Source organism: Cheilinus undulatus, linkage group 14, assembly GCF_018320785.1.
Source record: "Cheilinus undulatus linkage group 14, ASM1832078v1, whole genome shotgun sequence".
In the NCBI taxonomy this organism is placed as follows: domain Eukaryota; kingdom Metazoa; phylum Chordata; class Actinopteri; order Labriformes; family Labridae; genus Cheilinus; species Cheilinus undulatus.
Genome location: NC_054878.1, coordinates 38,186,550 through 38,199,056, shown reverse-complemented (window position 1 = coordinate 38,199,056; position 12,507 = coordinate 38,186,550). Strand labels below are relative to the sequence as shown.

Here is a 12,507-nt window from a genome sequence, read left to right as displayed (position 1 = left end):
ATTATTTTGTATTCATCCCCTGATTTAAACTTGGGTGCTTGGAGTGTTCTTTTGTGTTCCCGGAGTAATGGTAGCCAGGAATACTGACTAACCAGTGACTGGACCTCCCAGACACAGGTATTTTAATACACATTCACTGCACTAAGGTGATCCCCATTTCACTAAGTGTTCCACTACTACTACCACCAATTGGCTGGGCTTTTGTTGAATTAGGTCAGTCACTTTAAAGGGGGTGAATATTTATGCAGTCACTTATTTTACATTACATATTTGTACTTAATAGACATTACTTTGTAAAAATCTGTTTTTACTTTGACATCAAAATGTTTTTTGGTAATTTTTGGGGGGACAAAAAGCCACTTTATTGACCATGTCTGATTTATAAAATCAGTAAAAAAGTAAAACATCCAAGGCAAATACTTTTCATATTAAAAATCTTGATACATAAGAAGCAGTTTACAACGAGCGCCTATATATGCAACTCATTCCATACTTTGAGAAAACTGCTATTTTTTAAATACCCAGGATGCACTATTACCTGATTACTGTCTTGTTAAAAACAGATGATATTTATTGAAATGGACCACCATCATAAACATATAAGGCACATTATCTACAGCAGATGTGTCCATCTCCATGTTAAGAATCACTTTAAATATGTCAAATAAGACAAAGACCTTAAGTTTAGGGTCTTCTTGTAATTTGTTTCAAATTTTGTAATTGGTAATATGCAGGAGAGCAAAAGAAATCTTATGAAGATGGCCATAAACTGCATTAATTTTAAAAGACTAGACCAGATAAACAAAGAGGTTCACTCTTGATGCCTAGCAGTGATTTCCTTCTGCATTCACCTTCCAACATGAATCACAAACTCTGTTTCTCTCTCTCTGTCTTCAGATTTCGATCCACATCTAAATTATTTACCCAGATTCTCAGCATTCTTTGCAGCCGAGCAGCCTGCTGACTCGCTGATGTGATTATTGGCAGAGGAATCATCTCGTCTGTGAGGAAGTCATGCAATCAGAGAAGAACGAGGATGATGCAAGCTTTTTTTCATTTCAGCAGTCATTTAGTTGGATACCAGCCCCGAAATGCAGAGACATTCAGAGACTCTGCTGCTCTGTGCTTTAAGCAGCACTTTTCTTAATGATGCTCAACATTAGTGCTGAACATGATGAGGCATTAGCAGCTCACACACCTGTTTACATTCAAGCTGTGATTTCAGCTTTGCACAGGAGAACAAACAGAGCATTTGCAAGCATTTCTAAAAATATGAAGCGAGTCCTGAGGGTGGCTTCAAATTAAAGGCGTTCATTTTCTTTAAAGCTTGAATGTACTCAGCTAATTCCAAAGCAATCTTAATAATACAATACCCTGTGACAAAATGTGCCATTTGGTGCATTGCTGGCAACAGAGCAAAAGCTGGCAAGTCACCACAGATTTTTAGATTTATCCTTTGGGAACACAGATTTTTCAGCAGTATTTGAAGACTTTGGACTAATGATTCAAGCATAAAGAACTGGTTTATTTAGGTTTATTCTTGAGTAACACCTTTCTCTTAAAAGAATTAAGTTTCACTTCCTCAGGATTTGTTGTTTTCATCTCTGTGTTCACACATGACAGCCTGGGATCAAAAAGGCCCTGGTATTTGCAACAGGCTTGCCATAACTTTTTTCTTTTGGTCATTTTCCAAAACATCTTTAAAAGTGTCCACATATATTCATATCTGATAAAATATACTTGTATTATATCAGTATTTATTTTACCCTACTGCTGTCACTCTTTAATTCTGCAGGTGTGTGCGTGCTGTGGTTCACTACTGGTAAAAAGACAATGGAGAAAATCTTCCGACTGAAATGCTGGTGCTGTTCCTCACCTGCTGTCTCTCTCTGGTATCTCTTTGATGGCCAGTCGGACCTGGTTGCTGAGGTCTCGGCCTGCGTACACGACTCCAAATGTGCCTTTTCCCAAAATCACCCTCTCTCCGTGCTCGTCGTACTCATAGTCATACTGTGAAGACAACAACATTCAACAGTCAGATCATCGGCTAAAGCATTAAAGGGATGCTGATGATTTATGTGACAGTACTGTAAACCTCAATTCCAAAAAAGTTAGGATGCTGTGTAAAATGAGAAAGCAATGATTTGCAAATCTCATAAACCAATTTTTATATACAATAAAAGATAAACAACATATCAGATGTTGAAACTGACATTTTACTATTTCATTAAAAATATTAGCTCATTTTGAATTTAATGGCAGCAGCACATCTTAAAAAAGTAGGAATGGGATCATTAAAGGCTGAAAAAGTGGTACTAATGAAAAACAAATTCGGGAGCATTTTGCAACTAATGAGGTTAAAATGTTCCTCAATGTAAAATTGTCAAGAATTTAAATATCCCATCATCTACAGTACATAACATAAAAAGATTCAGATAATCTGGAGAAATCTCTGTGCGCAAGGGACAAGGCTGAAGGTCAGGTCAGCTCAGGTGGCACTGGATCAAAAACAGGCATGATTCTATTCTGGAAATCCCCACCTGGGCTCAGAAACACTTCCAGGTATCATTGCCTGTCAACACAGTTTGCCATGCCATCTACAAATGTAACTTAAAGCTGTGTTATGAAAAGAAGAGGACATGTGAACACAATCCACTAACGACACTGTCTTCTCTGGACCGTCAGATGAACCAAAATGTGAAATTCTCCTTCAAAATCACAGACACCGTGTCCTGTGGACTAAAGAAGAGAGGGACAATCCAGCTTGTTATCAGCGCACAGTTCAAAAGCCTGCATCTTTGATGGTATAGAGTTGCTTTAGTGACATTAATGACATATGCAGCTTACACATCTATCACTGCTTTTATATTAGTATATGGAGGTTTCAGAGAGACATATGCTTCCACCCAGACAGGAAAAAACTTTGCATATGTCAGCAAGACAGTGCTAAAGCGCAAACCACATCCATCACAACAACATGGCTTTACTGTAGAAGAGTCTGGGTGCTGAGCTGGCCTGTCTGGTCTCCTCACATCCCAGACTTTCACAGACTGTTGTTAAAAGAAGGAGGATGCTATGAAATAGTAAGCATGGCCTTCTCCCTACTTTTTTGAAATGTGTTGCTGACATTCAATTCAAAATTAGCGGAAATTTTCATGACATTATGGATTTATGAGATTTATAAAGCATTTAATTCCGTTTTTATAAACATTTTACACAGCGCCCCAACTTTTTGGAATTGAGTTTGTGCATGCAAGTCTGTTATCATAATAAATGAAAAGCTCTGGTCCTTGTTTGCGCTCTTCATTTTCTTGTTATTACACTGAATTTAAATTAGTTAATTTGCTAATACAAACATCCTTTTTTCTATCCTGATGGGACCTCAGTTTAAGAGGCTAAACAAATGTACTTTTCTTCACAGGAAACATGCAAAGACTTTGTTTTCGGAACAAGTTGTGTTAAAAAGTGAAATGAAGTCTAGAGATCAGCCAAAGTAAACTCTTACTCATGATTCTTTGTTACATCAGACACAGATATACATAAAAAACCAGTTCGTCATCTGATCCCTGCTGCTCTGCTGAGTCAAAAAGGGTGCGGCGGCATTTCGGGATAATGATCTTTTCTTTTCCCGAGGCTCTGCTGGGACGACAGGTGAACACGGCAGCAGGTGCCTGCTCTGTGCTGTCAGAGCTGACAAAGCAAATGAGAAAAATCCAGGTCTGATCCCGGCAGGATACCGTACATTTAGGCGAGGCGTGCAGCTGAGTTTTGATCCAGTTACTGGAATTTAAATTTGGATGAAATCAACTTTAAAAAATTCTTTTTTTTCCAGTGTTGCCAAATCCTCATCATCTGTGATTGAATAATTTTTTTGATGATACTAATCAACAAGATAAAATTTTCCTCAACATTTTAACAGCAGGGCTCATGCACCGCAAAAGCCAACATGAAGTTTACAAAATAAAAGAGAGAAATAAAAAGGAGCACTGATTCTTGGCACAAATGCAAGAAAGTGTTACATAACTGCAGAATGAGGAAAACAAATATTTCGGTAAATCCTCTTGGGAGAAAGCCCCCCCACTGTTCTTTGATCCACATAAGGGGATTTTGACTGTAAGATGATTCAGCATTAAGTTCCTGTGTGAGAGGTTTTACTGCTTCAGCCATTATCAAAGGAATAATGGGAAGAATCTGCTGCACTGAAGGTTCCCAAGAGCACAGCGGTCTTCATAATTCTCCAGTGAAAGAAGTTTGGCACAACCAGAACTCTCCAAGAGCTGGTCATGTGGCCAAACTGAGCAATCAGGGGAAAGAGGCCTTAGTAAGAGAAATGACCAAGAACCTGATGGTCACTATGAAGATGGGACAAAGTGCAAAACAGGGAAGGCAACAGTCTGAAGTAAAGCTTTCAAAGCTTTCTTGAGATACTGTGTTCTGGTTATTGCTGGTGCAGAGCCATAAAAATGTACTTATTGGCTATGCCAAAAACTTACACCCTGTCCTAACAGCATGCAAGCACCAGATGTTGCTTTGCAACATGCAGCAACAGACGCTGTCTGTCCACATTGCATCCTTATATTTGATAACTGATTCTGTTATTCTAAAACTGAAGTGTGATACTTTGACAAGCCTTTGTTGGTGTTGAGCCATATGGTTTTGCGTCTGTGTTGACACAAGTCAGAGTATTCAAACACACGGATATGATTAATTCTGCACTTTCTCCACTGTGTAAAACAAGCTAGCATGCTCTGTTGAGTGACAAAAGGGACAGAAAATCAAGGAAATCTTCCTGTTGGACACTCCCAGGGCCTTGTTGATCTCATGTGTTCCTTGATCCTCATCAACGCAAGCAATAAGAAGGAAAATATAAATGGTGCACAGGTAAAACCAGGCTGTGGCATCACATCACGTTGCCCTGCTTCACACTGCATGGCTCATGACTCAAACAGGAAACAGTTGAATTAAGCTGATTTTGTTGGTGATGTTCGCTAGTTTCCCTTTCTGTTAGGGCATGCTAGGTGCAGATAAAGATGAAACATGCCACTAATAAGTTGAATTTCCAGCCATCTGAGGAATTAGAGCCAGCATATCTAGCTTCAGTTGCTCCAGATGGTTTAGACCACATGGACCGGCCTTCACCCTTCACCCTTCACCCTTTTTGTTCTCCGTCAGGAAAATCACACTTTCCAAAAGCCTGAAGTGAAACGTTGACACAGAAAAATGTGGACTTGATGAGATACGTGCTTATCATGCATCATATTTATTTGTAATAGCTGGCAGGTGGATTTCTGTAAAAAAAATGGATCCAAAATTGAGTCATTCCTGATAAAACTGTTGCAGCCTTGACTGTTTAGGGGTTGATTTGATAGCTGTAGAGATTTAAAGAAAAAAAATACCCTAAAAAACACCAAATATTTTGTCGTCCTCACATTTTTTTTTTCCTTCAAACATCTTTTGGGGACAAGATAGGGAACTTTGGGGCCTGATATAGCCCCCGAGCCGCCAGTTGATGATCACTGCCCCAGGAGATGCTCTGAATCCATCATTTAGACATCTGTCCTTAGCCAGGTTTTCCTGCGTCCAATACTTCAACTTAGAGATTCCAATTCTGAACTCCCCAAAAAAACATCCACCCACTTAAAAGTGCCACTGTAGAAATAGTCATTCTTCTTTATAGGGCTGGGCAATTAATTGCAAACTAGATAAAATCACAATATGGCCTGTTGCATTCTTCAAATCCCAGAAGGTGCAGTATTTTTTTAACCTTAAATTTGTGTCAAAATACAAGTTTAAAACTTTTTTTTTGCAGCAGAGACATTATGCGTAACCTTTGCAATCATTCTCATGTCATGTTTTTAGACTAGTGTCCAAAAAAATCCTATTTTCTTCTTTTTTGTATGTTTTTCTTTCTAAATACGATAAAATTATATCAAATTACAATTCCCTTTGATACACAGTTCATATCTAATTTGCAAAATGAGTCTAAACTATCACAATTAGATATTTTTTCAAAATTGTCCAGCCCTAATGTAATCTAATATTGTGTTTTTTACAATTTAGAATTAATTGTTGCTTGTTTTCGTTATAAAAAACAGTAGATAAGGAAGTTCATAAATAATCGCATATTAAATCGCAATCATAATATTGGGTAAAAAAATCGTAATTAGATTGTTTTCCCAAATCTTTCAGCCTTACTTCTTCACTTATCAGTGCTCAGAAAGTTATGGCTGACCAGTATAGATGCAAAACAATGAAAGTCAAAATAACATGCAAGTTAAAACATAACCAAACTTTTCTATCGGAGCTGATATCGGAGTAAACCTTGTCTCCAGTCCTCTCACCTCTAAGGCGTCGGTGTCACAGTCTCCCTCCTCTGGACCTTTCCAGGCTTCTTCTGTGATGCTGTTGACCAGATCACAAAACCTGACAAAGAAAAAACCAGATCAGTCTAAACAACAGATCAATACACGTCATATCCACTGGACTTTTTTTGGATACCTGGAAAGGTAGATAAATTGGAAATCTACAAAGCAGAGAAAGTAAAACAATTGTGTAGTTTTGGACATGTATCTTAAATAATGGCTTAAAGGATGAAACTTAAGTGTCTTTTCTCAAATTCTGTTTATATTAGAGTTTTTTTGAGTTTTAATGTGCCATTCTGCACGTTATTTGAGATCTATTCAGCCCATATTGTGATAGTGAGTGTTGGTATTTAGCTGATGGTCTTATCCAGACAGGGTTACAGTGTGTTTACATGCACACCTCCCACACACATACATATAATGACCTTTATCACGTCTCTGCACCAAGCTGTGAATTAGCACATCGCCTCGTCTCACTGTCACTCCAAGCATGCCTGCAGGTGTTCTGTCACACACGTGTGCTCCAGCCTGCATACATGCCGATCATACATATGCACAAAAACAATCAGGCTCCATCTCTTCCTTTTTACTACACCTTTCATCTACCTGCTTCCTCAGAGTTTTTCTCACCCCTCCCTTCCCTGCTGTCACTGCCCTGGCTTTGTGATAAAGGAGAGCAGCATCATGACAACAGCAGGCATGACTCACTGACTCTCACACGGCACATAATGGATCTGGAGCATCTGATGTTAGAGTCTGAACACTCTGTGCTTTTTTGAGCAGCAAGTGAGGAACACGGCCATGCAGGAGGGAGACAAGGTGTACTCGAAGTGACAAACAGTGCGAATGTCGCAACCTGAGAACAGCTGACAACAGTGTTTGTAGGGTTTGGTAGAAGTAAACTCACACCTGAGAGTTTCAGTCTGCATAGACAAAATAATATTTTGGAAGAAGAAATGTCAGAGAACCACATGAGTGAGTCTAGTTTAAGGAAATATCAATAAGAGGCCTAAAATAAAAGTAAAGGTAACAAGACTAGGTTGAAACCTAGTATATGGCTGTCTGCATCTATCTGGGATGCCTGCTGAAATGCCTGACTGAACTATGTGTTGTGGATGAGTGATTTTTTTAGGGGTGTGTAATAGTGCTGGCCCTAATGTTGTTGGATTGAGAATTGAAGGAGCCTAAAAGTTTAAAACTTAAATCCCTGTTGGCATGAAACAGCTAACCTGACATGCCAGATCGACTCATATATCCATTGCATGCATATGTTTGACATTCGTCTGGGAAAGCTCCCGTAGAAAGCGTTTGGGAAAGGGTAGGACTTTTCAGAAAATCTTCAGAAGGTGATTGGAGGAACGTTCTGTCCGTGTGATCCCTGCATGCGCTATTCCTGTGCAGGCCAACGCTGCCGTAGATGATTAATGGCAGAGCTTCATCTAAAATTGATGCCAAGGCCAGTCAGAAAACGTGCAAAAACATCCTCTCTGCAAAGACAAGCATTCAGTGTGGCTCTCTGCTCTGGATTTAAAAAATGTGGCCCAGTTCCGATTAAACTGGTGCTTTCCTACAGCTACTTCCGAGCTACTGCAGCAGCAGGCCCTGAATACACCAGAAAACCCCACTGTAATTATTGCAGACCCATGTCTAAGCAGGCCGGGAGAAGAGCGAAAACATCTTTTCTGTCACGGAAAGCTTTCAGCGTTGCCCTCAGCTCTTGATTTAATAAACAAATGTCCAGTTCTGACAAAAGTGCTGCTGTGGCTAAATCTGAGCTAATCACTTTACTAGCATTGTAACAATGTATATAGGCACTCACACAAGAAGTAACCCTTTCCCCCTATCACACACTCGTGCCGAAGCAGGTTGGCAGAAGAGTGAAAACATCTTTCACAACATGAAAAGCTTTTAGGGTTGTTTTAATTCTTTATTTCATACAGAAACTAGTAAAACAGATGCAATGCTAAAGCTATATCCAAGGTATTTACCACAGTGGAGGCAGCCATTACCGACAGCTTTCAGTACAACTAAACCCGCCCATAGCACAACTCTGTATGTATGGCTCTGAAAGTAGAGGCACTCACTCAGTCTCTCAGTCAGACACATGCAGAGCCATGTGTAGGGCTGACCTCAGCAGTCAGCCAAAAAGTCACTGGAAAAGCTCATCATTTTATTTCACACTACTTTACATAAAGATTTAAGGTCTTTACACCTTTATCAGTCTGTTAAAAGGAGCTTCATGATGTCAAACAGAAACAGAATGAAGAGGAACCGACAGACCAACCTTTTACAGTGCATCTCTGTGCAGAAATAAATCTGGAAGTCCTCAGCATTATGAAGGACGTAGAGGAAGGCACTTCGCTCATCAAACTTGGAGATGCTGTAAAGACACAGTTCATAATTAGTTGGACGATCATCACGTGAAAACAGATGCTCAAACAAATGAATGAAGTCTTTCGCTGGACTTATAAAATCAACCATTATGTTTCTGGCATAAAAAAGAGTTTCTTCCAAGCCACTGGACAAATACTCCATCAAAATAGAAGACCAAGGAAAGATTTAACAATGTTCAGTGCTTCAGGTAAGGACAGTTCGTAACAGGACAAAATCTTGATGCAGGACATTTTTTAATGCAAATTGAATTATGGAAAAAAACAGAGAGCTTCAACTCATAAACTAAATGGGAACTTCTTTATCCGCTGAAATGAGCACTTGTCCAATTCTGAGCTATTGCGCCAAGGCTGGTTATGCAGAGACGCCAGACAACAGAGCGACTGTATGTGTGGTCGATTCGTTGCTGGCAGAGCCGCTTTTGTGTCCTGCTGACTGTCTGCAGGCTGAGTGGGCACAGAGAATGAGTAGTTCCCTAGCAACATGTGAGTGCGGCCCTCCACTTCTCCCTCATCTGACTCTGAATTCCTCTGAGGACCGTGGAGAAAAAAAGAGGCACACAGAAGACATGATGAAGAGTGAGTGTGGCAGACTGTCTGTGGTATTAATGGAGCAGTCTGATACAGTCTGTGAGACAAGAAGTCACACTGATGTATACTGTAAGCCTGCATGCTCTTCTATTGCACTGAATAAAATGCATGAGTATACATGATAGTCCTTTTAGACTTCAAGTCCTCATTGGTTGACAAGTTGCAATAAACAAATACATACATAGCCTACCCTTTACTGTTTTTAGAAGCATTTTATATTTTTATTTATAAGATATTGTGGTGGGTCTTATTATGATTATTGTTACCATGTTTAGTAAAATACTGAAGGGTATGGTGCTATTTCATAATGTATCATATTTTATTTTATTCTATATAATTAAATATATATAAACTATAAACTACATGAACAAAGTATTTGGTCACACCTGTTTATCCTTGAATTCAGGTGTTTCAATCAGACCTGTTGCCACAGGTGTAAAAATCAAGCACCTAGCCATGCAGGCTCCATTAACAAACATTTTTGATACCACATGGGCCGTTCTAAAGAGCTCAGTGACTTCAAGCGTCGTTCTATCATGGATGCCACCTTTGCAGCTCAGCAATGAAGCAGAAGAACTGCTAAGGGGCACGGTGTGTAAAAGTTGCCAACACTTTGCTGATGCCATAGCTGAAGAGTTCTGAACTTCCACTGGCATTATGTAATGTAAACTCAAAAACTCTGGGTGAGAATGTATGGAATGGGTTTCCATGGCCAAGCAGCTGCATGCAAGCCCCACATCAAGTGTTGGATGGAGTGGTGTAAAGCACACTGACACTGGACTGTGGAGCAGTGGAAACTTGTGGTGAGTGACAAATCTTGTCTCTCTGCTTGGCAGTCAGATGGAAGGGTCTGAGTTTGGCAGATGCCAGGAGAATGTTACCTGTCTGGCTGCACTGTGCCAATGTGACATTTGGTGAAGGAGGGATAATGGTATGGGGCTGTTTTCAGGGTTTGGGCTAGGCCCCTTATCTCCAGTGAACGACAATCTTAACGCTTCAGCATACTAAGACATTTTAACTATGCTTCCAACGTTGTGGCAACAGTTTGGGGAAAGCTGTTTTCCATTCCAACAGGACTGTGACCCAGTGTTAATTTCGTCGACTAAAACTATGACTAAAAATGTTTGTCGACAGACTTTTTTCCATGACAAAAACTGAACTAAGACTAGCCAAAAACAGATCTTTGATGACTAAAACTGACTAAAAGTAAGTTTAGTTTTCATCAAGATGACTCAAACTAGACTAAAATGTATGTAGTTTTCTTCGAACATTCAAAATCCGTGATATTTCTCCACTGAAGGTAAATCTGCTAAAATACAGTGCATCTAGGCTATTTTGCCTCTCAACTATAAGAAGAAAGGACCCCAGATCAGGCAGGGTGCTTAGAACACACTACCATGACTTGGTACCAGATTCCAGCCAGAGAATAAATGCTTGTCTAGGTAGTCTAGTTTTAGTCCATAAAAAGTCCCTACATTTTAGTCTTTACTTTTAGTCCAAGCATTTATTCTCTTGCCTAAATCTGGTACCAAGTCATGGTAGTGTGTTCTCTGCACCCTGCCAAACATGGGGTCCCTGCTCTCTACAGCTGAGAGGTAGAATAGCTACAGATGCATTGTGTTGACTGATTTTTCCACAGTGGAGAAATATCACGGATTTTGAATGTCTGACAAACTATGTTACTTTTTAGTACAGTTTTAGTCATCTTGACAAAAACTAAATGTACTTTTAGTCAGTTTTAGTCATCACAGACCTATTTTTGTTAGCCTTAGTCTTGATTTGTCATGAAAAAAAAAGGCTGATGACAAACATTTTTAGTCATAGTTTTAGTCGATGAAATTAACACTGGTTCACACTGACCAATAATGCCATTTGTGTGTACAAAAGGCAAAAACACAATGAAAATGTTTTATAAAATAGCTGCCTACATATGGATTAGGCCTCAGTAAACAACAAGATCATGGAGAAAACAACAACAACATTGCATATTATCATGCAAAACTGAGCATAATGAGAAGTATAAAAAGATGCAGTGTTGCTTAAAAGAACTGAGACATCCTCATCTAAGGCAGAGAAGATTCTTCTAACTATTAGGGACAATGTGGAGCTTGCCAACTTTCTCCTAACCCCACTGTCTGATGATAAATCTAAACCAATCACCCTTTGGAGACAGGTGTGAGCTCCTTGTGCCATCACTCATCAGTAATATGAGAGTGTCATTAAAGACAGCACACACTGACCTGACGCCTCGCACTGATGTGGCACTGAAGTTCCACTCGTGAATCCCCTTGTGCTGCAGGACACAGAGAAACAAACATCATTACAGCTGCAGGGAGATGCTCAATCAACGTGCAATAGATGCTGCGCTGATTGATTGTAGCAGAATGATGATAACATTACAGGAGCAGCGTATTTAAATTCAATCTGCAGCAATAAAATGACATTATTGGTTTTATTAGATTGGCTGTGGCACTTGAATGAAATGCAAATATGAAGTCAGAGCTGCAGATGTAGCAGGATTAAAGAACAGTGTCTATGTGGAGCTGTTTTTATTTATGAGCAGCTTTGGCAGAAAACAAAAATGTAGAACAATGAGAAAATAACCCATACTTATGATAAATTATACTTCATAACAGCAAACAACAGCGCATAACCATTTAAGAGAAGCACACAAAAGATAACAAATGAGGAACACTGATCACCTTTACTCACACAAAGAGCACCTCTAATTTAATCACAACTTTTCACTAAAAAAGTTACAGAGTAAGCCTGCTGTATTGTTGCTATGGCAACATGCAGCATTATACACCGGATGTTTTAAGTGAACTACTGTAGGGTTTTATATGACTCACAGTGTAAAGACCTGCCAGCCAATCAGAGACAAGCATTTTCAGAGGCTATGCTGAACTCAGGAGATGCAACACTTGTAACTGATACAAGTATGGACAATTTACATCAATTTGACAAAAACATGCAGTAAGAAAATTAAAAGTATAAGATTTATAAACCAAAAAAATAGAGAGGGAAAGAGTTTGTATTTCAATGTTATAGAACTGATAAAGAGAATCATATCTGTTTATAAAGCTAATTCAGTTTCTTCATAAACATAAGAAAACGCGTCTGTGGCTCAGAAGGTAGCATCTATATGCCCTTAAGCAAGAAAA

At 39.3% G+C, this 12,507-nt stretch overlaps 1 protein-coding gene across 3 annotated transcripts in view; it reads right to left on the bottom strand.

Annotated features, from left to right (window-relative positions):
- map3k5 (mitogen-activated protein kinase kinase kinase 5) overlaps positions 1–12,507 on the bottom strand; it is a 121,826-nt gene that overhangs the window by 25,287 nt on the left and 84,032 nt on the right. For all 3 annotated transcript variants that reach the window (XM_041805065.1, XM_041805067.1, XM_041805066.1), the window contains 4 exons: positions 11,584–11,636; positions 8,647–8,742; positions 6,342–6,423; positions 1,877–2,010 (listed from right to left, as the gene is read on the bottom strand). In XM_041805065.1, coding sequence (XP_041660999.1) covers positions 1,877–2,010; positions 6,342–6,423; positions 8,647–8,742; positions 11,584–11,636 — 365 coding nt within the window. The remainder of the gene's footprint in view (positions 1–1,876; positions 2,011–6,341; positions 6,424–8,646; positions 8,743–11,583; positions 11,637–12,507) is intronic.